General features: G+C 43.4%; 1 protein-coding gene across 5 annotated transcripts; it reads right to left on the bottom strand.

The window, feature by feature from the left end:
* Positions 1–755: 755 nt before the first annotated feature.
* On the bottom strand, positions 756–23,040 carry LOC310994096 (high affinity choline transporter 1-like). 5 transcript variants are annotated; one of them, XM_083982647.1, is made up of 9 exons: positions 22,846–23,040; positions 8,550–8,745; positions 7,900–8,013; positions 6,951–7,106; positions 6,695–6,843; positions 5,109–5,252; positions 4,403–4,556; positions 1,699–1,916; positions 756–1,583 (listed from the first exon to the last, which is right to left on the bottom strand). In XM_083982647.1, the coding sequence occupies exons 2-9, from the start codon at positions 8,731–8,733 to the stop codon at positions 1,041–1,043; spliced, it is 1,662 nt and encodes a 553-aa protein (XP_083838773.1). In that variant the 5' UTR covers positions 8,734–8,745; positions 22,846–23,040; the 3' UTR covers positions 756–1,040. The 5 variants fall into 5 exon arrangements, with proteins under 5 accessions (XP_083838773.1, XP_083838771.1, XP_083838772.1 ...); XM_083982645.1 differs by lacking the exon at positions 22,846–23,040 and adding an exon at positions 22,228–22,249 and having other exon boundaries at positions 8,550–8,755; XM_083982644.1 differs by having other exon boundaries at positions 757–1,583; positions 8,550–8,755; positions 22,846–23,039.
* Between the last annotated feature and the right edge of the window lie 639 nt (positions 23,041–23,679).

Here is a 23,679-nt window from a genome sequence, read left to right as displayed (position 1 = left end):
TTGGTAACATGGTTGGTGCTGGTATCCTTATGACACCAGTCTTATTACAAAGAGACGTGTGTGTCAGGGATTCTTGGTTTAATTTATGATGCAGGTCTACAGAGTCTCGTTCTGAAATAGATTGGCCCATATTTTAGCTCAGCTGCCTTTTTAGGCACCATACAACACTATCCGTGACCGGAGTATATGGTGACAACCGCTTACTCAGGTTAACTCTGGACATGACATTAAGTCACCATCTATAAGATAAAATATTGATTATTACCTCCTGTCTGGCCCTGTTGAAGACCTTCTGAAAACAATCTGCCCCTCAAGGCTTCCGTTACACTAATGTTCAGTTAACTCATGTTAACTAATTGCTCACATGGGAAAACAAATTATTACATAACTCCAGTGTTGCTAACTGTATAGTACACAGGAGGAACCATCTATTTATTTCTACTAGAAACAATAATCCAAACAGTAGGTTTTTGAATTGTTAGAATAAAACTAAGTCATTATAAGGCTCTCTTTTCATATGAATGGAGAGCAATAATGACATACATTACAGTTGGGGCCAGAAATTTTCACCATGTGGTGGAACAAACTTGGAAAGGCAAGTGCTATAGGTGCTACTGTATGCAAACCAAGAATGCATCAAACTGGTGGAACAGGACAGGTAGAATGAGCGTTGGTGTTCAGACTTGAACTGAACACTGTCACACACACAATGTCACACTCATTTGAAGTTGATGATGTATTCCTCTATAGTGAACATAATCGGATAGGCGACAGAGTTGATTAGACACATGTTTAATAGTGTCTTTTCTCTCAGAACATCTCCCTCGAACGCTAGCTGAACCATGGGCTTCTTTATTTTCTTTTATTGATTAATTTTAGTTACAAAGTGTGTTACAATGGCAGAAATGCAACAGAATCAAAGTTTTAAAAAAAATCCAGGATAAAGATCTGGTCATATTTTAGAGATATCTCTTAGGTGATAAAAATAGGATTGTGCTGTGTTGCTCTGATTACTGTCATGAAATCATAATAAAAAAAGGTTACGATCCTGTCTGCAACATTGGCTGTAAGGCAAGTCCATTTCTGTTTTCATCTTCTTCACTGAGGTTTTGTGTGGGAGCATCCACTGGTGAGACAGTATTAGTGCATTTTACTTTGAAAATATCCCACCTTTCAGGCAGCAGGCCATGGTTGAACAGGAACAGAGTCAGCGAGGAAAAACCTATGATGCTTACGAGGGTGCAGAGCATGGAGACCGTTCTGACCGGGGACTTTTGGACGTAGATGCCGTTTTCAAATGTGCAACCGGGGAGTTGAAGGACAACAGGAAGACCTACAGCATTCTCGCCCAACAAAATCCTGACGGTCACCCCGATGACGAAACCCATCACGGCACCGTAACCGTTTGTCACACTCACAAAGAGCAGAGAGAACAGGTGGGGGAACATGAGTGTGTAGGAAACATCTGCTCCAAGAATCCAGAGGACCAGCGTGCTTTTTGTGAAGAATGTGATGGATGTCCCCACCACACCCACCACCACCACTGTGACCCTTATCACCCATCGTATTTCATACTCTGAAGCCTGGGGACATGGAGGCAAACATGAGGGAAATGTGTTCATGATTCATTCATATTTTCTCCAGAATTTGTCCTTTCTTAGCACACAATGAACAGAAAGACACACACATACTCCTTACCTGTTTACGTAAGATGTTCTTGTAGATGTTTGACGTGAAAACAGATGTTGAGGATAAGAGGGAGGAGTCTGTGGATGACATGACAGCAGCAGCCACACCTCCAATCCCAATGACTGAGATGTAAGACGGAGTGAGGTATTTCAGGGTCAGGGGAAGGATCAGACTTTGCTCACCACGTAGATATGGAGATGGAAGGCCATACAGCGTCATGTTCCAGTCTGACAAGAGAGAGAGAGAGAACAGCCACGTTTCTGACACTTTCCTCACCAGAATATTATATCTATAGAACAGAAACCTTGGCCCTATTCTGTAGTTAAAGGGATAGGTCAACATTTTGGCAAATTGGCCTATTGCCATAATCCCAATAGTGTTAGGGGTAGGTTCATTACCTTTTTAGATCGGCGGGGCAGAGACGCGAACTACTCAGCTAATGCAACGGAGACGCACGGTACTTTCACCTTTCCTACAACAAACTCATCAAATACACAATTAAACAACTCCAAGTTGTGACCAGCACATTCACCACGCTGTGAAACAATTATGTAACATTATGAGACCGAGTTGTAATTGAGGCAAACGCAGAGTCGGAACTACATTCCAGATATGGCTGCTGGGTGGAGTGATTTAAAAAACGCAAGGAGTGCCAACTATTTGCTTCATGTGTCGTAATGTTACATAAAATATACATGATTATTTCATAGCGTAGCAAATTTGCAGGTCACACCTTGTCCATGAGAGTGTTTTGGAGTTGTTGGATTGTGCATTCGATGAGTTCGGTGAGGGAAAGGCAAAAGTACCGTGCGCCTCCGTTGCGTTAGCTGAGCAGCTCGCCTCTCCGATCTAAAAACAGCTTGCACCGACAATTAAAGGTAATGAACCTACCCCTAAGACTATAGGGATTATGGCAATATGCCAATTTCCCAAAATATTGAACTGTCCCTTTAAAGAGGAACTATGGACGATTTCTACCTTAATTAAACGGCTGCTGGTTAAATAAATGACTTGTAACTTGTTACAGGGAGAATGGAGGATCTCTGCCTTCCACCTTGCATCTCTTGGCTGAAAACCAACCTTGCAAGATCAGAGCCACCAACCCAGTGTCCCAGCTCTAGTCTCTGCAGCACCACGACAAAAACACACCGCATAACCTGTAATCTCTTGTTTATGACAAATAAGACTACACAAATATACGCATCGTACCATCAGATATGAAATATGGACTGATTTCTCACCGGCTTCATTGAAAACAAATGCACATGGCCGTGAGGAGGGTTAGCAAAACAGTGGAAAAGTGACCGGGCCTGCATAGTTCCCCTTTAAAAGGTTTTGCAATCTAAAACAGCTCAGTAGCACCTTGCACTTTAACAAGTAATAGAATCATGGAAGAAAATCTATTTAACATTAGTCAAATTTGTGTATTTTTTAAAGTAGCATGCTACTGCATGCATTGATTTTGCCTTTAGAGGTGGACAGGTCACATTGTGAAAATACACAATTCAAAAGTCCAAGCCCCTTTCTTCAGACTTCTCTTTGAAGCCCAGCACCAGAGCACAGGAAGACACAATGCTTGTTCTTTTCTGCCATAATGTTGCTGCAAGTGTCTCGTTGAATTTAGCAAGTTAGCATAAGCTCTGGCTCTGGCCTTGTCTTTTCCGTATCGTAAAAAACTCGATCCAATTAATTTGTTTGTGACATTCAAAACGATTGGATGGTGTTTTTATAGGATTGTCCGTTCCACAGATGACTGACATTTTTCATTTTAATGAAAAAGCATTAATCAACTGGTTGCATTCCGGGTGTGAAGAGGATTTCAAACAATGCGGTAAAAATGCTCCAGAAAAAGAGATCTCCTCCCCTACCTTTAAAGGTGTGAACAAACAACATGTTGTTTCCTGCTGCTGAACAATCTCTCAATCAAAACAATAACGGAGGAAATGATATCTTGATGTGGATAAAAGAGACATATCAGTAAATAGTTGCCTATTTACACATCTGCCAGAGACATGGTGATGGGAAATATCCTAAACCTTAAATTACTGAAAATAGCCCAGTGCACACAGGCTAGCTGTAAATCTTAACTCTGCTGACCTGAGTTGCTGGGCAGGTTGTGCACAATGAGTGTTTTCACTGAAAACAGCTGTGTTTTGTGGTCAGTAATGGGGCTAATGAGAGCAAACACTGAACTGAATGAACTACAAAGCCCAGTGATGTTTCTCTGTGGTTCCTCTCTTTGTGCAAGTTACAACACAATTATTCTATTGTTCATATACAAACATTGACTCGTGCAGCTTTCAGAGAACGTGGAGGAAAAAAAATCTACATTGTGTGTACGACATCATACTATCTTTGTATGATCGCAAATTCAATCTCACTAATTTATAAAATTAACAACTTCTTACTCCATCAGAATTTTTTTTCAGTATTCATACCCCAAAATATTGTACTGAAACAATGAGGAATGCTCTCTGTTAACATCAAACTAATAGCATTTGTTTTGCCTGTTCAAAATAACATAATTTTAGAAAGTAAGATTAGGCTCCATCTGTTCCAATGAAAGCCCAGGTGTGTAGGACCACTACTGTGTGAGTTAGCCACGTTTGTGTAGCTGTAGAAAAAACCCACTTAGTCACTTGGTAATGTACATATTGCCATAGGTCACAGTGTGTTTGCAGTAAAGGTCTGTCATCTCTGAACTAATACTCGCCTGTGGAGGCGGCGACAGCCCCGACCAAGATGGGGGGTATTCCCAGTATGCTGATGACAAGCGCTGCAGCGTAGCAGGTAACCTGGGCTGTTTGCGATGAGGAGGCAGAGAGCGTCCTCTGGTGGAAGCTCTGAAATGCAACGCTGCCAAGACCCTGGACAAAAAGAGTGGAGGGAGAGGAGGAGGAGGAGGAGGAGGAGGATGCTTGATGAGGATGAGGAAACATGCAGCTCTGCTTGCATGGCAATATATTTGTGTATGTGAAGTATTTACAATGCATGTATACACATCCAAAAACAAAACCCACATATTCTGCAAACGTTTTATTGTCTCTGTGTGAGCTCTGTGACCGACTGGTGACCTGTCCAACACTCACCCAGTGTCAGCTGGGATTAACTCACAATCCCATACAGATAAAGGATATAGCTACAGGATGGATGGATGTTTTGCGTACGACTGGCCAAGACATCTTGTCCAGCAGACTTCTCTAATTCTCTACCTCATTATGCACAATAATTCACATTTACTCGAAATGGAGGAAATCAGGTCAGTGCAAATCACTGACAGTGACTAGTTAGATGTGTGTAAAAGCATTCCCAGCAGGTCTGTCTCTCCATCATGCCTTTGATGCAGGAAAAAATAAATTCACATATCTATAAATGTTCAGGGCAAGTCATGGAAGATAGATTATGAATATTAAGCCCACCAGCACTAGAAAGTCATCGATCCACTTCCAGACTTTGTCCGACTCCAGTGTGCCGATCCAGGGCTCTTGAAATGTGTGGTTGAAAGCAGTCTGGGCAATGCTTGGAAAGAAGGGCTTGTACAGAAGGAAGGGGATACACACCACCTGAAAAGAGATATTGAAATCAGGGGCCGTTTTTATCAAGTTTCTTAGAGTTATGCTGCGTTCACATGCCGGATGTCATTCTGGTGGACGAGAGAACGGCGGTAAAACTTGGGGGAAGCCGGCAAAAAATGCAGTGGACGGCAACGGCAAACGGCAATGCCGTCCCAAGTTCAAATATTTTAACTTTTGCTGTCTGCCGCGATGGTATCCTCAACCAAACGTGATGTATGAGTACGAGTATGTTGACGTAACAATAGCAACATGGTGACGTTGTACCGTTTGTTTGTTTTACCGTTCCATTCAGGGCAATGGCTGTTTACCATCTGCCGGATTCCATGTGAACGCAGCATTACTCCTAAAAACACTGCTAAGAGTTTACTTTAAAAAATGCTGAAAGCTGCACCTTAAAGTTTGTTATCAAGTGTCGAAGTGTAGGGTTGAATCTTAAAGCAGCACTATCGCAAATACAGCAGTAATAGCAATAATAAAAAAAACTGAAATATGTAATAAATAGGTCCAGGGGAGCTATAATTATCTGTACACAAAATATAGCGGTGTAGTGCCTGAGCAAATGCAGAATTCCATTTTGTTATGAGACAAGCCGGCCCGGCACTTAGCCCCACCTCCTGAACGGCACGCTATGTAAAGAGGACGAGGATGTTTATATCTGATACGCTGCACCACTGGCCCCATCTAGTGGTCGAACAAAGTATTGGAATTTCGCGATAGCGCTACTTTAAGTGTCAGTCTCAGAGCGGAGTTACAACAGTACTATGTGCCGGGAAATTTCAGATGACACTTCACTTCCAAGTCCATAGGAATGACCATATAGAAATGCCTTAGAAATATCTCAGTGAATATTTAAATGGCCAATGAGAGTGTATATTCAACCATATTTTGACAATAATCTACAAAATAATACAAAATATATAGGCCTACATTGGGAATTAATCAAAAATACATTTCCTAATCTTTCCAAATCATTGATTCAGCGTTACATTGTTCCATCATTGTTGTGGCGAGATATCAAAGACGTCCCTTATTAAATCCGTGACAAGGATGATACCCACTCCGTCTAAACATATCGTTTGGTTAACTGCTCGTCATCAAACAAAGCCAGAACGTCCTTTTGCTCAGTGCCACCCACTACAGCAACTCCGAACCACTTAGGAAACCTCTGGAGGAATTTTTCTTCAGTGCATCAGAGCCTCAAAAAAAAATTAGGATTTGTTGCGCAGACTTGTTAAAACTGAGAAAAATGCTCACAGCTTTTATTCCAAGAACAGTTTTACCCTGTTGCTTGTCATAGAAAGAAAATGTCAGACCTTGACCTTCTCTGTGCCACTACAACTAACTACGTATGTGGGTCTAATATTGTTAGTTATAGGTGCTACTGTATCTTACAAATAATGTGCAGTGCTGAACAAGATGCTTTAACTCACCAAACTGACGAAAACTAGACAGAGCTGGATGACGTCAGTGTAGGCCACGGAATAAAGGCCTCCTAACAAAGTGTAGATGATGGCCACTGCTGACGAGACCCAGACCGAATAAGCGAAGGGTAAGTCCAGTATCACGCTCATAGTTGTTCCTGTCAGGCAAAACCACAAACACAGAAGCGCACGTTTAAATGCTTCGACTGCAACCAATTAAATAAAATGTAAAAATGTTTTTTACCTGATACTCAGGTGTGTTTACCTAAGCCAAGCATAGTGCAGGACACCCACAGCACCTCCATCAGCAGGGCAGGCAGCACCAGAGCACCACTCAGCACACTGCCATACTTTATCTGGAATGGGTCCATCATGGTGATGTACTTCTTGTCCCTCATTGGCTTGACAAAGAAGAGACCACCTTATGGAAAAGATGTTACAGGGATAGTTCAACATTTTGGCAAATTGGCCTTTTTCCATAATCACTATTTAGTCATAGCAGTAGGTTCGTTACCTTTATTTGTCGGTGCAAGCTGTTTTTAGAACCGCAGAGCGCAGCCGCGAGCTGCTCAGAGCTACGCTATGGAGGCTAATGGGATTTCTTGGTTTCAAATACACAATCCAACAACTCCAAAACGCTCTTGTGGACAAGTTGTGACCTGCACATTCACCACGCTATGAGATAATAACGGAACATTACGAGACCGTTTTAGAGGTAACTGCAGAGACTGCTTGACGAAAAACTGTCCCTGAAGGCAACAGCATCAGCGATTTTGCATGAATTTACCTCGAAAACAACTCCGTCTCGTAACGTTCCGTTATTATCTCATAGTGTGGTGAATGTGCAGGTCACAACTTGTCCACCAGTGTTTTGGAGTTGTTGGATTGTGTATGAGTTTGATGAGGGAAACTAAGAAATCCCATGAGCCTCCGTAGTGTAGCTCTGAGCAGCTCGCGGCTCTGCTCCGCCGTTCTAAAAATAGATTGCACCGACATATAAAGGTAACGAACCTACTGCTATGACTATAGGGATTATGGCAATGGGCCAATTTGCCAAAATGTTGAACTATCCCTTTAACCCTTATTATTTATCAGATATCAGAATAGGTTTTTTATTTATTTAGCGGTATCTTGCATTACAACAATTTTTTAAATGCAAAAACAAAGTGGATAATGATGTCTGATGTGTCCTTATCGTAGACAGTGTGTCTTACCTATTATGAAAGACACTGAGTACTGTATAGGCATAAGAGCCCATACCAAGCCCAGCTTGGGAGTGTACACTGCCTCAGCTAGACCCAGGATAAAACCACCCCCGACCCACGTAGCTGCAGCAAAATCACACAAACATGCACACACAAAATAAAACAGTGGAAGGTAGAAAGAACATAAAATTCCAGCAGGACATGGAGAGTTGCAAGTGTGAGTGTGCTGTAGCCCAAATGTGAGGCGTGTGGATATGGGGAACACAACGACCCACAGAAGCTGGAGCCAGACCCAGCTCACACAGGATGACGGCGGAGAGTCACCCTGTCTGTAGAGACAACCTCACACACCCGACTGGACATTCACACACACTCTAGCAGGAAGCAGTAGAACCTGGAGAGAGCCCACACAGGTACAGGGGAGAACATGCAAACTCCACACAGAAACGCCCCAGGCCTGGGGATCGAACCCAGAACCTTCTTGTGAAGAGGGCCGTCTTGCAGTGCTAACCACTGCACCACCCTGCCGACCCTGTATAAACAATAATGAACAAAATAATAACTTTTTTTGTATCAAAAAATGAAGGGATCAACTTATTATCAAAAAAATATGATCTTTCATTCATGTCGTGAGCTCAGCTGAGATGAGTTTTACTCACCGGTCATGGTAAAAGTCCCGACCAGCATGTTGATATTTCTTGCTCCGAGGAACATCACCTCGATCCTGCTTCCATGGCTGTTACGCTCCGCCCTTCGGGACTTCCGGGCGGCCCAAACCCCTGTTGCCAGAATAATGATGTAGAAAAACACCACTGCAATCACGCCGGGGATGTCCAGAGCCATGGTGATCGGCCACTATGGAGCACTGGATAGATCAAATACTGACACTGTATTTACCAAGAGTGGACAAGCACAAAGGTCAGCAACTCAATCAGGAGCCTGAAAAACATGTTTCAGTTGCACTGTTTGATTTCACTGCTGGTTGTAATGTTGCCTCTGTTGTTGTATTGTATGTATTTCTGTATTAAACAGGTCCTGGGGCCAAATTTCAAAAGACACGCTCCAAAGGCATTCAGCTTTCAGTACTGAAACAGAAATTAATCCTATTTGTTATATCAACATAAAAGGTGCCTTGCACATTTCCTGTGCAGAGGAAAGCTCTCTCTCTCTCTCTCTCTGAGCCTGTGTGTGTGTGAGTGAGCACACACTGGGAAAATATTTGTATTGGTCAAGTTTGTGTTGGCACGCCTGCAGTGGAAATGCTGTGGCCTAACAAGACACAAAACAAGAGCAGTGGATGAGAGCAGTGGGTAGTAGCAGGCGATGTCTAAATCACAGCACTGAGCCATCATCACATCACAGATGAGCTAATACAAATAAAAGATATACCACAGCTGGTGTTTTCTTTTTTGGCTGTATCACTAACATTATCAGACTAGATTAAAGAGGAGATGCTCAGCGTTGACACTGCAGATGTGGCAGGCACACCGACATCACTTATGATACTGGCAGCACCGCCTAAAAACGATCATTTTTAAAAACAAATAATAAATCCACAGAACGTCTATAGGGGTGCAAAGTAAAAGTATTAATTTTACTGAAAAAAATGATAGTATAGAAATAATTGTTTTATAGATTCTGACGGGTCCAAAATATATATTTACATCTGGTTACATTGGCAACGTCGACATGAAATGATATCGCCAAGAGCATTACGTTGATGTCACGTGAGGCGGAGCACAGGGGCCAGATCGTGATAGTCCTGTGGAGAAAATGGTATAGTGCTAACTCGGGTAGGCTACTGCAGCGTTTCTCAAACTTTTTTCAGTCAGGGCACCTTTCAAAAGTGCATAAAATCTCACGGCACCCCTGTGTAAAATATAATTCAAAATGACACTGCATAGCCTAAATGTAAATGTCCTGTTTATTTAGACGGGACAGTATAGTATTAATGCATAGGCATGCCTCTGTAGCCTACATATGCACACACACACACGCAAACAATAATCCGCAATGTGAGAGGAAGAGAGAAAGGTCTATGCGCGTTCACATGAATATCCACCGGCGGTCTCCGCTCCGTTCTGACTCCGTTACGCACAATCAGAGAGTTTCCACCGGTGGAAGAGGAGAGAGGAGGCTGTGACTCACCATCAATGTGAGACATGAGCCTGGTACAACGCATTTTTTTCATAGCGTCCGGTGGACACGGACCCTACTGCTCTGAGTGCCCGTGACCAACGGTCGTGTCTCTCTCTCTCTGAACGCTGCCGAACCGAGCCGCCAGCGCCGCTTGATATACTCAGTAACTTACTGTATATCAGGGGTGGAGTGGGGCAGGGTTAGAATAAGAAAAATAAGAAATATGGGTAGCTATATATTTAGCTATTTCCTTCAGAAGTGGGCACCAGTTAGATCATGGATTTGTATTAAAAGTAGGCTACAGAAATGCTGAATGGGGTGAAAGAGCTGCAATTAGTGCCACTCAAGCATTAACGCTGCTGACCATAACATTACATCCAGTCAGGTATTTCCCCCTCCCTACTCTGCTCTGCGAATGGATTTTACTGACAGCGCGCTGCAAACGCCACGGTTTCGGGTCTTGTCCTACTCACCAACATGCTTCGGTGCCCATAGGTTCCGACTCTCAAGTGGTTAAAATCCAGAAGTAACGGTACCGACTTACCGACCAGGTACCGACGTACCGGCCCACTTAGCACGGACTGTGTTGTCTTGTTAAATTAATATAACTTGTAAATAACGTGACACACGGGCAGGACTGATAAGCTTTGCTGTTTAGCTTCCGTGAGTCGTTCTATTTTTAGCCGTAGCCGCTAGTTTAATGATAACTTTCACAGTGACTTTTCTCTAGCGCGTTTCCCATTTCCCATGAGGCTTTGCGCCATTCTACAATTTAAGAACGAACAAAATTGCTGGTTATTTTATATGTTTGGTCATGAAAATTCAGTTATATCTGAACAAAAAGAATTAGATAAAGACAGGAGGCTAAACAAAAATCATTTAGTAGTCTGGATTGATGAGAATCTGCGTCACTATCGCAACCATGAGTGAGATGTAAAAAGACAAGAAGTGGTATAAATAATGGTTGGACTGTTAATATCAATTAATTCAAGGAAACCTTGAAGATTATCATGAGAACATGATTGACTTACATTACCCTCATTGAGGCTGGTCAAAAAGACCGCGTAACCACGCAGGGCAACCTGCTCGCTGGTTCGCTGGAGCATGTTGGCTGGGCGGCCGACCGGGAAATCTCCTGGTCGTCCTGATAGCCATACCGCAGCTGGTATATTTAAGCAATATCACACGAGAGGGAGTGCTGTTGTACTGTATATCAGCACGGCTGTGATTCGGTGCGGCCTCGTGCCGCAGATAATCACACCGTGCTGATATACAGTACAACAGCACGACCTCGAGTGTGATATTGCTTTTATACAACAGTGCTACGAGCGCATTTTAGAACAGTAATAAACTACAAGAGATTATGATTTGTTTGTTTATTTAATCATTTATTTGGCTCCGCCAACAGAAATAGTTCCGCAACTGGAAGGGAGCATAGACTGTAAAAAGAAGGGAGACAAGGCTGTTGCCAGGCAACACATAAACATTTCATACTAGCTTGCTACTAGCTACAAGCTTCTCCACCGAGCTGCTTCCAGTGCTGGTTCTGGTTCTGAGCCCGTGTCTGATTAGCACCGCAGCAACAGGACCAGCGTGAAGACACAGAGACGTTAACGACACCGTATTACATTTGTTTATCTGCTATGTAATCAATATAAACACAGTTGAAGCTAAGTAGCTGAGCTACGTGGCTAACAACAGCTAATGCTAATATCAAAACACATCACCGTCAAAACGTAGTTGCCCCCGCGGCGATTTTTTTCCCAGCCGGGTTTAGTAGAGATTTATCTCCAATTAGACGGACCAGGTCAGGTCCAGGTTTTAATGTTCACGTCCGTTTATAACTGTAGCAGCAGCAGCAGCAGCAGCAGCAGCAGAAGCAGAGAGATGGGGCAGCTCCCATGGGGAGCCTGGCTCTGACTTAGCTTCTGTCCAGCTGAACAGCGGAGTGATACTGTCTGTAAAAAGTCACAGTGCTGTTATACTGTATATCAGCACTATGGAACGTCTCGTTGTCCAATCAAATTGCTCGGTTGGGACCGGTCGGAACTAACTGTTGTATAAATATAAATATATATTTCAACTCTGAGCGCTCTGAGCGCCGCGACAAAAAAAGGAAACTCGGACAGCTTTTTTCCGAGCTCCATAGGATCTGAATGGAAAGTAGACGGTGGACACGGCCCCTTTGCATATTAGTCCAGTGACAATGCCCCCCAAAAATTGAGAGGGCTTTAGTTTTTGAGATACCCCTACCGGAGGTAGAACAAAACCTAACAATGTTTTTCCTCATCTCCAAGGTCTCCCATATATGAAATGGATTCTTAGGTTAAAATATTTTACTGCAAACATTGTTAAATTGATACATATTGTCATACACTCCAAACTTAAAAAAGAACAAAAATACAGCCTGGCCGTCTGGGAGTTAAAGGGATAGTTCAACATTTTTGAAAATTGGCCCATCGCCATGATCCCCCTAGTAATAGCAGTAGGTTCGTTACCTTTAATTGTTGGTCCAAGCTGCTTTTAGATCGGGGGAGAAGAATACCGAGCGGCGCAGCTACACTACGGAGGCTAATGGAATTTCTTGGTTTTGCTCATCAAACTCAGCAAATACACAACCAAAAAACTCAAAAACGCTGTGGTGGACAAGTTGTGACCTGCACATTTACCACGCTATGAGATAATAGCGGAAAGTTAAGAGAAGTGAAGCAAATACTCGGAACTACTTTCTTCAGTGAACCACTGGTCGGAGGGACACAGTGTGCGCACCTCAGCCAGTGCCGTAGTATACGGACGTATCTGCAGTAAACAGGCGCTTTTGAAATCACTCCGCCGAGCAGCCGTCTAGAGTGTAAAGTCCGACTTTGCCTCTAAAACAACTCCATCTCGCAACTTTCCGCTATTATCTCATAGCGTGGTGAATGTGCAGGTCACAACTTGTCCACCACAGCGTTTTTGAGTTTTTTGGTTGTGTATTTGCTGAGTTTGATGAGCAAAACCAAGAAATTCCATTAGCCTCCGTAGTGTAGCTGCGCCGCTCGGTATTCTTCTCCCCCGATCTAAAAGCAGCTTGGACCAACAATTAAAGGTAACGAACCTACTGCTATTACTAGGGGGATCATGGCGATGGGCCAATTTTCAAAAATGTTGAACTATCCCTTTAAGACACATAAACTCATGTAGATTAATAACACAAGCTCTGACAGCTTTGAAACTTGACATAATTGTGGCCAGGAAGTTCCTTTACCTATTAGAAAAAACTGGATGTGAATATCTTGATGTGTGTAACATATAGAGACCTATAAACACTTGCCTTAAATAAGCGGACATGCAAAAAAAGAATATCTATGCAGAATATTCTCATTTACTTTGTAGTTGCTCAGCCAGGGATTGTCATAGAAACACATATGATGGCTTGTTTGAAAGATGGAGTTGTGCAGAATCCAGTGATACCAAATATGGGAATATAGCATGCATAGTCAGCATAATACATCACCAAATGTATGAGGTGTCCCAAATGAAAGAAAGTGAAACATTAACATAATCAAGTCTCCACAGCCCATTATCAATGGTGACAAGAATGTTGACCAGTTCAATCTTACTGCAACCTAAGCAAGTAACTTTGGGTAAGTGCTACTCTTTTTTATAATACATTAAATAATAGCATATATCATGATGACACTTTATATAGTTCATATGGAAACAAATATCCAGTAGAATCAGTTTAAATTGAAATAGAACACCTCAAAAATAGGCCCACTTGAATTTATTTTTAGTCAAGTCATTACTGCATAATGGAAAATAATTCTGATGTTGACCCTAAATTTTGTAAGAGCCGCCCATTGCCATTTGCTATGAAGTCAAGAGTGGATGCTGAATTAGATCGACTCGAGAAGGCTGGTACGGTGAGTGGGCTGCGCCAGTGGTGCCTGTAGTGAAAAGAGACAACATAATTCGTCTGTGTGCCGATTATAAATTAACAGTAAATCAGGCTGCCACCACAGAGACCTATTCCTTGCCCCGAATTGAGGAGCTGATGGCGGGACTGTGTTTTCAAAGATCAATCTTGCCTCACCATATCAGCAGGTCCTTCTAGAGGATGAGACAAAGAAACTACTGACCATCAATACACATCGAGGGTTATTTGTGTATAATAGACTGGCTTTTGGTGTTGGTTCAGCACCTTCCATTTTCCAAAGGATTATGGAAAATCTAATGAAAGATCTGGATGTTGTTGTCTATTGGGATGATTTGTTAATTACAGGAAAAACTGAACAAGATCATCTGAAAAAGCTGCAAAAGGTGCTACAGAGACTCCAAGAGAGCGGCTTGAGAGTCAAGAAAACCAAATGCGAGTTTGGTAAATGCAGATTGAATACTTAGGACATGTTTTGAACAGCCAGGGCATTCATCCATCTTCAGACAAGATAAAAGCAATCAAGGACGCACCAGCACCATCCTGTGTGAAAGAACTGAGAGCATTTTTGGGGTTAGTGAATTAATATGACGATTTATGAATAACCAAAGCACTGTACTAGCTCCACTCCATAGACTGTTAAAGTATGACGTGGCATGGGTGTGGAAGAAACCAGAGCAGGCTTTTGAGGAGTGCAAGAAGTTGCTAACAAGTGACAAGATTTTCCTGCACTATGATTCTAACCTACCCCTCACTCTGGCTTCTGACTCCTCAGCTTATGTATAGGAGCTGTCATTCAGCATGAGAGGCCAACAGGAGAAACCCATCCCATTGCTTATGCGTCACGGACGCTATCCCCTGCTGAGAACAAATATTCTCAGATTGAAATAGAAGGACTGGCATTGATTTTTGGAGTCAAAAAGTTCCATCAATATTTATGGGGAAGGAAATTCAAGCTTGTCACTGATCATAAGCTTTTGCTGACTCTTTTTGGAGAACACAAAAGCCTGCCCACCATGGCTGCTGCCTGGATTCAAAGATGGGCAATCATCCTCTCTGCTTATGACTATTGCATTGAGTACTGTGCTTCAGAAAAACACAGCAATGCACACGGACTGTCAAGGGTTCCTTTACCTGACACAAGCGATGTAGGGACTGAAGCCATAGCACAGAACATTCATGTTCTATGAACTGAACATTTGATGCAAGTGCCAGTGGATGCTGATCAAGTTGCACGTGCCACAAGCACAGACAGTGTGCTAGCCAAGGTTCTGAAATACATTACGAATGGTTGGCCTGATGATGTGGACAATAGTCTGAAACCCTTCCACACACGCAGATATGAACTGTCAGCTGAACGTGGATGTGTACTCTGGTGCACCAGGGTGGTTTTGTCTGAGAAGCTCAGAAAAGTTGTGTTGAAAGAGTTGCATTCTGGTCATCAAGGAGTTGTGAAAAGCTCTGGCACGCAAATATGTATGGTGGCCTAAGATTGACACAGATGTAGAGCAGGTCTGCAAAGCCTGTGAATCTTGCCAGATGAAACAACGGATGCCTCGGCAGGTGCCTTTACATCCTTGGGAGTTTCCAGGCCAGAGCTGGAAAAGATTACACGTGGACTTTGCAGGCCCCTTCTTACTGTAGGTCACACCTTCATGATTGTCGTAGATGCCTACTCCAAGTGGCTAGAAGTATTCAGAATGCCCAGCACCTCATCACAAGACTAACGCCTGATTTCCACCGGGGCCGTCAGCGCCGCGGAACGTCAGCGTCGCGGTTTTGCTCCGTCCTCTGCCCAGCGTCAATCCCCACCGGACGTGTTACGGCAGCGCAGCGCTGCCTTGCGAGCCAGCCGTATTCACGCGAGAATACGGAACGTACGCGAGATCGTTGCTCTTGATACAGTGTAGAGCGGTTGATATTAACAAAGTGGCGACAGCTTTTGATGTTTCACTATTTTAATTTATTTACAGCTGCGTCACCTTTACTTTGAAAGTCCAGTGGAGCTGGATCAGAACGGAGCGTTTGTACGGAGGGAGAGATCAGCTGATCCGCTGCTGTTTACTTTCTCTCTGAGCGTCTCCGCCTACAGATGTTCTCCTCACCCGTTGAGCTGAGCGTCAGGAGCTCATTATATATTAGACTATAGTCTATATTTTACTTTCATATACAGCAGTCACCACCTTTATACAGTATATGGTCACCACTGAAAGAAGTTGTGCGCTCGCAGCAGGACAGACAATCAGATGGATAATCAGTAAAGTTAATAATTTCACTTAATGTGGCCATGAATAAATTAATTCCAGTGTTTTGCCTGTTATCAGTGTTGCCCAAACGCAAATCTTGAATAAGTCTCCGCTGTTTTCACATTTAAAAAGGTCTTTGTTGTCTTTGTACAGAGGCAATAGCCTATGAGATTTGCTTGTAGTGCAGCACCTAAAAAAAACCCCACTGTAACCTATTCAGCCTCGCTTCCAATAAAACACACACTCGCGTTATAATTGCGATCAGTGGAATACCTAACAATATAAAACACAATTTAAAATGACAGTTGATGTTGCTCTAGTTTATTTAGTTTAAATGGATAAAGCTTCATATAATAGCGCAAGAGCTGTCAGAAAAATTAAAAGCAGCCTCCTCTCGTCGTATTTGCAGCAACACTGTTGCTTCAGGCTGCTATCGTGCTTTTTTTTTAATATCGCTCATACTCTCTCCATTAAAACAATTGCACTCCTCTTGGCTGAAATCAGCCCGTTGTGGATCAATTTCGTGCAGAAGTTGAATCATATGACGCCAAATGCCCCCTTTGATATGAACACGCACAGACCATAAAGATGAGAGCTGGACTTAACAAACCGACTTGAGGTTTTGTTGAGCTGGAAGATGAACACAAAGCCTGGCAATGTTGAGCCTCCTTCGCAGTGCTTCTGCACCTAGTCCAACACAGCTGACTTTTATTCTCCGACGTAATGTTGTTGTGAAGTTAGATGACGTGGATGTTGTGTTTTATTTTGAAAGGGGGCGGAAGTGTTTTACTTTGATACAGTGTCTGACTTCCTGTCTGGTGCGATCGGCTCTGTTTAGCTTGACGCGATTTAGCAACGGGAGCGTCAAAAATAGAAGTGCTACGGATTGATAGCGCTGCGGCGCGGAGAGCCGCGGCTGGGACGCTGCTGAGACGTGTCGCGGCGCTTCCGGTGGACATATTAATATTGATTAGAGTGGCAGCTATCGGCAGCGGTGACCGCGACGCTGACGTTCCGCGGCGCTGACGGCCCCGGTGGAAATCAGGCGTAAGGAGACTGCAGCATACGGTCATCCGGAGCATGTTGTAACTGACAACAGAACACAGTTCACGTCTGCAGAGTTCAAGAACTTCATGCATCAGAATGGAATTCTGCACTTTACAAGCGCCCCAGGCCATCCTGCTTCTAATGGTCTCACAGAGCGATATGTGCAGACATTTAAGAGTGGAATTAAGAAGCTTTCTCAGACTACACTCGACATTGAGGACAAGATCTCTGTGTTTCTGATGCAGTATTGCTGTACCCCAAACTGCACCACTGGTCAGTCGCCTGCGGACTTGGTCCTAAACAGACATATGCAAACTCGCCTGGACCTGATGCATCCTGACACTGCAGTCACAGTTCGCAAAAAGCAGTACATGCAGAAGTTCTATCATGACCAGCGGGCAGTGAGCAGATCTTTCTCTTTGCAAAATACGGCAGGGGGGGGAGAGAAGTGGATTCCTGGAGTGATAGAGCACCAAACAGGACCAGTGTCCTACAAAGTGCAAGAGACAGACACAGACATAACATACAGGAGACATGGGGATCAGTTGAGATCCCGTGTCACAACTGATGGACTCATTTTGGATACTGACTGTACAACCTCTAATACTGACACGTCCACCCAGCCAAGTGTGCTCCAAGACAACATGTCAGCCGGTGCTGATCTTCTGCATATGGACAGTGCAGAGGTGCCAGCAGCATCTCCAATGCTGCGCCACTCAGCCAGAGAAAGGAAGCTGCCTGAGCGCTATGACCGTTAATGTGCAGATTGATTGTTCTTTACAAGCAGGTTGACACTTGGACTAAGTTGGTCAATATAATAATAATGTAACTACTGTTTTCAATTCAGTATAGCTTTGTTACATAATTATGCCTGTCTTAAAGCAAGACAAGGGAGTTTGTTAAATTAACTTAGAGACATTTGTATGAGTTTGTATGGTAATACAAGGCACTGATATTTTAAGTCATGGTGTAACAAAAGTGTACTTTCATTTAAAAAGGGGGGGGGGGGGGGGTACTTATCACAACTCACTACTGTGATGTATCAGATTTTGAGTTTTGTATTCTGTGTGACCGTTGTGCCGTTGTTGTCAGTGTACCAAGGAATGCTGGGATATGTATGTGAAGTTCCGGTTTTGCACGAGCTGAGTAAAGGTGCCATGTGCAGTAAGAGTCACTGCGTCCTGTGCGTTATTAGGGAAATACACAACACTAACACTATTATTTTCCATTATGCAGTAATGACTTGACCAAAAATAAATTCAAGTGGGTGTATACAGTATATATTTAAGGTGTTCTATTTCAATTTAAACTGATTCTACTGGATATTTGTTTCCATATGAACTATATAAAGTGTCATCATGAAATATGCTATTATTTAATGTATTATAAAAAAGAGTAGCACTTACCCAAAGTTACTTACTTAGGTTGTAGTAAGACTGAACTGGTCAACATTCTTGTCACCATTGATAATGGGCTGTGGAGACTTGATTATGCTGATGTTTCACTTTCTTTCATTTGGGACACCTCATACATTTGGTGATGTATTATGCTGACTATGCATGCTATATTCCCATATTTGGTATCACTGGATTCTGCACAACTCCATCTTTCAAACAAGCCATCATATGTGTTTCTATGACAATCCCTGGCTGAGCAACTACAAAGTAAATGAGAATATTCTGCATAGATATTCTTTTTTTGTATGTCCGCTTATTTAAAGGGGAACTAAACCCCTCAGTTTTGGATGACGTGCTCTAAGCTTGAAATTCAAAAAATGCCTTGATTATGGGCGGGACTCCAGGAGCACTCTCCGATCCCCCCTCCCCCCTGCGCCCCATTCACACCCGCGAAATCACACAAAAGAGAAAAAAAAGTAATAAACACACATCGACACTTCTGCTAGCGCTAACGAGCTACTAACGACCTACTAACAGCACTAGTAGCGCTGACACTACTAGGAGCCCTGACACAGTGCATCTACAGCTGATCCGACGGCTCGTTAGCTCGTTAACGGCTCGTTAGCGCCAGCGGCGGCCGCAATAACGATTCCCGTTCAGGCAGCTGTTAGCAGCCGTTAGCCGCAGCAGAGCAGCTAAACTGCCTAGCAACCGTTAGAGGCAGGCAGCAGCCGGTGCTGATTGGTCGGGGAGCTGGTGGCCGATGACGAAAGCTGCCTCCAAAACGTCATCTGCCTCCATCTCAGCCAATAGAAAAATTCGATTGTAATAGCCGTGTTTCAACCCATAGAGGGCAGTCACTCTACATTTTTACTACAAAATACACCAAGTTGAAATATTTTGACTAAAATGTCAAAAGTTGGACCAGAATCAACTGACAACACTACCTTATACCCAAATATATTTGTTTTCAGCAGAAAAAAGTGGTTTGGGGGTTTAGTTCCTCTTTAAGGCAAGTGTTTATAGGTCTCTATATGTTACACACATCAAGATATTCACATCCAGTTTTTTCTAATAGGTAAAGGAACTTCCTGGCCACAATTATGTCAAGTTTCAAAGCTGTCAGAGCTTGTGTTATTAATCTACATGAGTTTATGTGTCTTAACTCCCAGACGGCCAGGCTGTATTTTTGTTCTTTTTTAAGTTTGGGGTGTATGACAATATGTATCAATTTAACAATGTTTGCAGTAAAATATTTTAACCTAAGAATCCATTTCATATATGGGAGACCTTGAAGATGAGGAAAAACATTGTTAGGTTTTGTTCTACCTCCGGTAGGGGTATCTCAAAAACTAAAGCCCTTTTTGACAGTTTGTCACTAGCCTATATATAAAGAGAATGTATTCTATGAAATGTCAGAAGAGGTATTTTTTTCTCGGCACCCTTGACGCAGTCAGACGGCACCCCAGTGTGCCGCGGCACCCACTTTGAGAAAGGCTGGGCTACTGTAACGTTTCCAGTGCAGGCGTGATGCTGCGGGTTTGTTGGGTTAGTCTGCAGCTGAGTTAGTGTGAAATGATACAGATGTGTTTTTCGTCCACTGTCAACACCAGAGCTGCTGCTCGTTAAATACGGTTAGCTTTAGCTACTAGCCACTCCCATGGATGTATAGATCCATGGCCGCTCCTATAGGCATACCTGGCAACCCATAGACTTATGTATGTCTATCATAGACTGTAGAAAATATGGACGTAGCATTCGTGGCGTGGCGTCACCCATTGGTTTTGGGGAGTCGTTTTTGTGACTCAAATATGGCGGCCTGAACAGCGCCATGTTGGATTTACCGGCCGAGAGCCCGCCCACTCGAAGCAGCTGTCCACGGACCGCTCCAGACCTGTCACTCAACGTTTCCGCGACCTAATTGGCCAGAATTTTAAACCTAATAATAGTAGAGTAGAGTTTTAAAAAAAAGTGTGTGCGGGGGGTAGAAACTATCGGTTGAGACCAAAAAACGTGATGGCACCAGGCTTTGATCATGTTTATTGAGGATGTAAAATCTGCGATTTTAACATGGGGGTCTATGGAGATTTGCTGCTTTCTGGCACCAGCCCCCAGTGGCAGCCGAGAGGATTGCAGTTTTTTGAACGCAGAAGTTGATGCTGCGTTCGATTGCACTCGGAACTCGGAAAGATCCCGGTCGGGAATTCCGACTTCCGAGGTAAATGCGTTTCATTGCGCAACCTCGGAAAACATGGCCGGCCACAGTAAGCTGATGTCTTTCGAGCATCAAAAAGTACTGCTGGAGAAGAACATTAGCTACTTGGGGGGGAGAGAGAAAGAGAAACGCCACTTCTGCAACACACAGTCTTGAACGCACCAGTGAGGGGAATCCTGCATGTGTCACAGCGAGCTGTGCAGATTCAACTCTTGCTGCAGTACGCATGGAACGAGGGTATATTCCCTTTTCCATAACTTCTCCCTTGCTTAAATGTCTAGGTTGGAAAATAAATAGCCTAAATAAATAAATACATCTCGCGGTGTGCGACGCCATATTGCTGTGACGTAATTCCGACCGACTCGGGCTGCTTGGATCCCACCCGAGTTCCCGAGTCGGAGTTCCGACTTCAAGGGCCGTTCTATTGCATTTTTCCGAGTCGGAGGTTGGATCTTTCCGAGTTCCGAGTGCAATCGAACGCAGCATGAGCTTCAATTGTAACACCTTTAACTCTATTGGTGCGACTGTATAAAAAAATAGACTAACGCTTTTCCAGCAATGGTAAAGAGACTTTGTAATAATGATAATAAAAAGAAAATACAAAGAAAAAGGTAGATTATGCCTCATTTTCTCCTTCTAGACCTTAAAGGAGCATTATCGCAAATCCAAATTCTTAATTCGGCCACTAGATGGAGCCAGGCAGAGCTTATCAGATATAAACAAGTGGGCAGCTGTCAGAGAGAGAGAGAGCAGCCTCGTTTAGTCCCCCCCCCCTCCCCCTCCCCCCTCCTCCTCCTCCTCCTCCTCCTCCTCCTCCCTCACCAGGCTGAATGAACGTGCAATCGCGGGAAAAAGAAAACTCGCTAGTGGAAGCGGCAGCTCTACGTCGCGCACAACCACAACAACCACAACAACGACAACAACAGCAATTGCAACTTCCTCCTCCTTAATAACGCTGAGAGGACAGCTGAAGAAAGACACAGGGACGTGGAGACAAAGTGTTCTACCGAGCGATTCAGTGACTGTAAGCAGCCTGACACTGCTACATTATTATTTACTGTTTTTTTGTACTCATTTTTCCAGTTCGGAGGTCGGATTTGCGAGTTCCGAGTGCAATTGAACGCAGCAAGCGCCGGGCCGGCTTGGATCATAACAAAGACAAATTCTGCATTTGCCCCACGGACACTACACTGTTGGCGATTTTTTTTTGTAAATTTAGTTATGGCTCCCCCCGACCCATCTTTTGCATATTTCATCTTATTTTATGCTATTACTGCTGTATTTGCGATAATGCTCCTTTAAACTAGGTAACCTGCAGGTCCTGATCAAAACCACAAATTTGCCTATTGCCATAATTCCTAGAGGTAGGTTCATTACCTTAAATTGTCGGTACATGTTGTTTTGAGATCTGCGGGGCAGAGACACGAGCTGCTCAGCGAACACAATGGAGGTGAATGGTACAGGTCCCCTGTATCATAAGAGCAGCTGCCTAATACTAAAGATAATGATAACGGTCACTACAATGAACAATAAAAAAAACAAGAGACAATGAAATGAAATAATATTTCTGCCTATTATTAAAAGCTCACTCTCGCAGAACGGCCTCAGCTGCATCATGTTGTTATGTTTATCAGTGCTCCACATCTGCAGGGTCAACACGGGGCATCAAAGTATCAAACTTCATCTCCTGCTCTACTCTTTAATCTAGTGTGAGTCAATACAGCCAAAAGAAAAAAGAAAAAGAAAAGAGGCAGTGTCATCAGAACATGTAGGCACAGTGTGTACAGCTGCCAGTGCCACTGAAAGCACCAAAATGACAACAGAGAACAGCATGTTATGTTATAAAAACTGAAACACTTAGACTGAACATGTGCATACAAAGGTTTGGAGAAGGTGAAATTAAGTTCACCTGTAAAGGTTATTGTGCATTTTAGGAGCAGTCTGAAATTTCATCTGAAAGCCCAATATCCTTTTTGTGAGTAGTACTTGACTTACCTTGACATCTGCGGTCTATTCCACGATCTGCTGCTCTGAATGTTTGTTATAGCTATTTTGGGAGAAGCTGTGGTGACAGCAGGTAGTTTGCCTACAGTAAACTATGACTTCACCAGTATGGTGTCAAATCTAATGAAATCCAATGAAAATGGTCCTCTACATAAAAAAAAGGACCAACCAGAAAACGCTGTGCTCTTGGGAGGTAACCATTGCAAAGGACATGTCAGACTCAGGTCCTCAGTGCACTACAGTTATCGATCAGTTTCAGTATATCTCTAACTACTGTCTCTGTAAACATACAGTGCACAAACTTCTCACTTGTTGTCGTGTCGCGCGCGGTCAAAGATGAGGAGGGGCCTTGCTCTCGCACCGTACCGTGTCTGCCCCAATGCAATTAAGGCTGAGAGGAAGATAAAAACGACAACTTATTGGCTGCAGCATTAACACCACCATGTGTTTAAATACTTAAGAAGGAGCAGGGAGGAGGTGGAGAGGAGGGAAATGCCTCGGATGCACAGTGGCTGCTGGGGGAGTCTTTTTAGAGATGACAGGAATCAAATAGGCTACTGAATCAGAGTAGATCATGATTAGTTAGACTATCTTACATAACCAGATCGTTTCCATAAACTTCCTTCTACAGGCTACACAATCCCGGATAAACACACCATCGAGCGCAACAAGGTAAACAAAAGTCGCACACGATGTTAACGTATTTCCTTCGTGGTGATGTATAGAAAATCTAACTCCGTTTTCCCCACGACGCTTAAGGTCCTTTCCGATCCGGCAGTTGACGGGAAAGTTAACTTGGACTCCTGAGCGCCCACTCCTCTGTTT

The sequence above is a fragment of the Trachurus trachurus genome (assembly GCF_905171665.1).
Source record: "Trachurus trachurus genome assembly, chromosome: 1".
Classification (NCBI taxonomy): Eukaryota; Metazoa; Chordata; class Actinopteri; order Carangiformes; family Carangidae; genus Trachurus; species Trachurus trachurus.
Note: the sequence above shows the minus strand (reverse complement) of the source record. Positions and strands in the feature narration are given on the sequence as shown.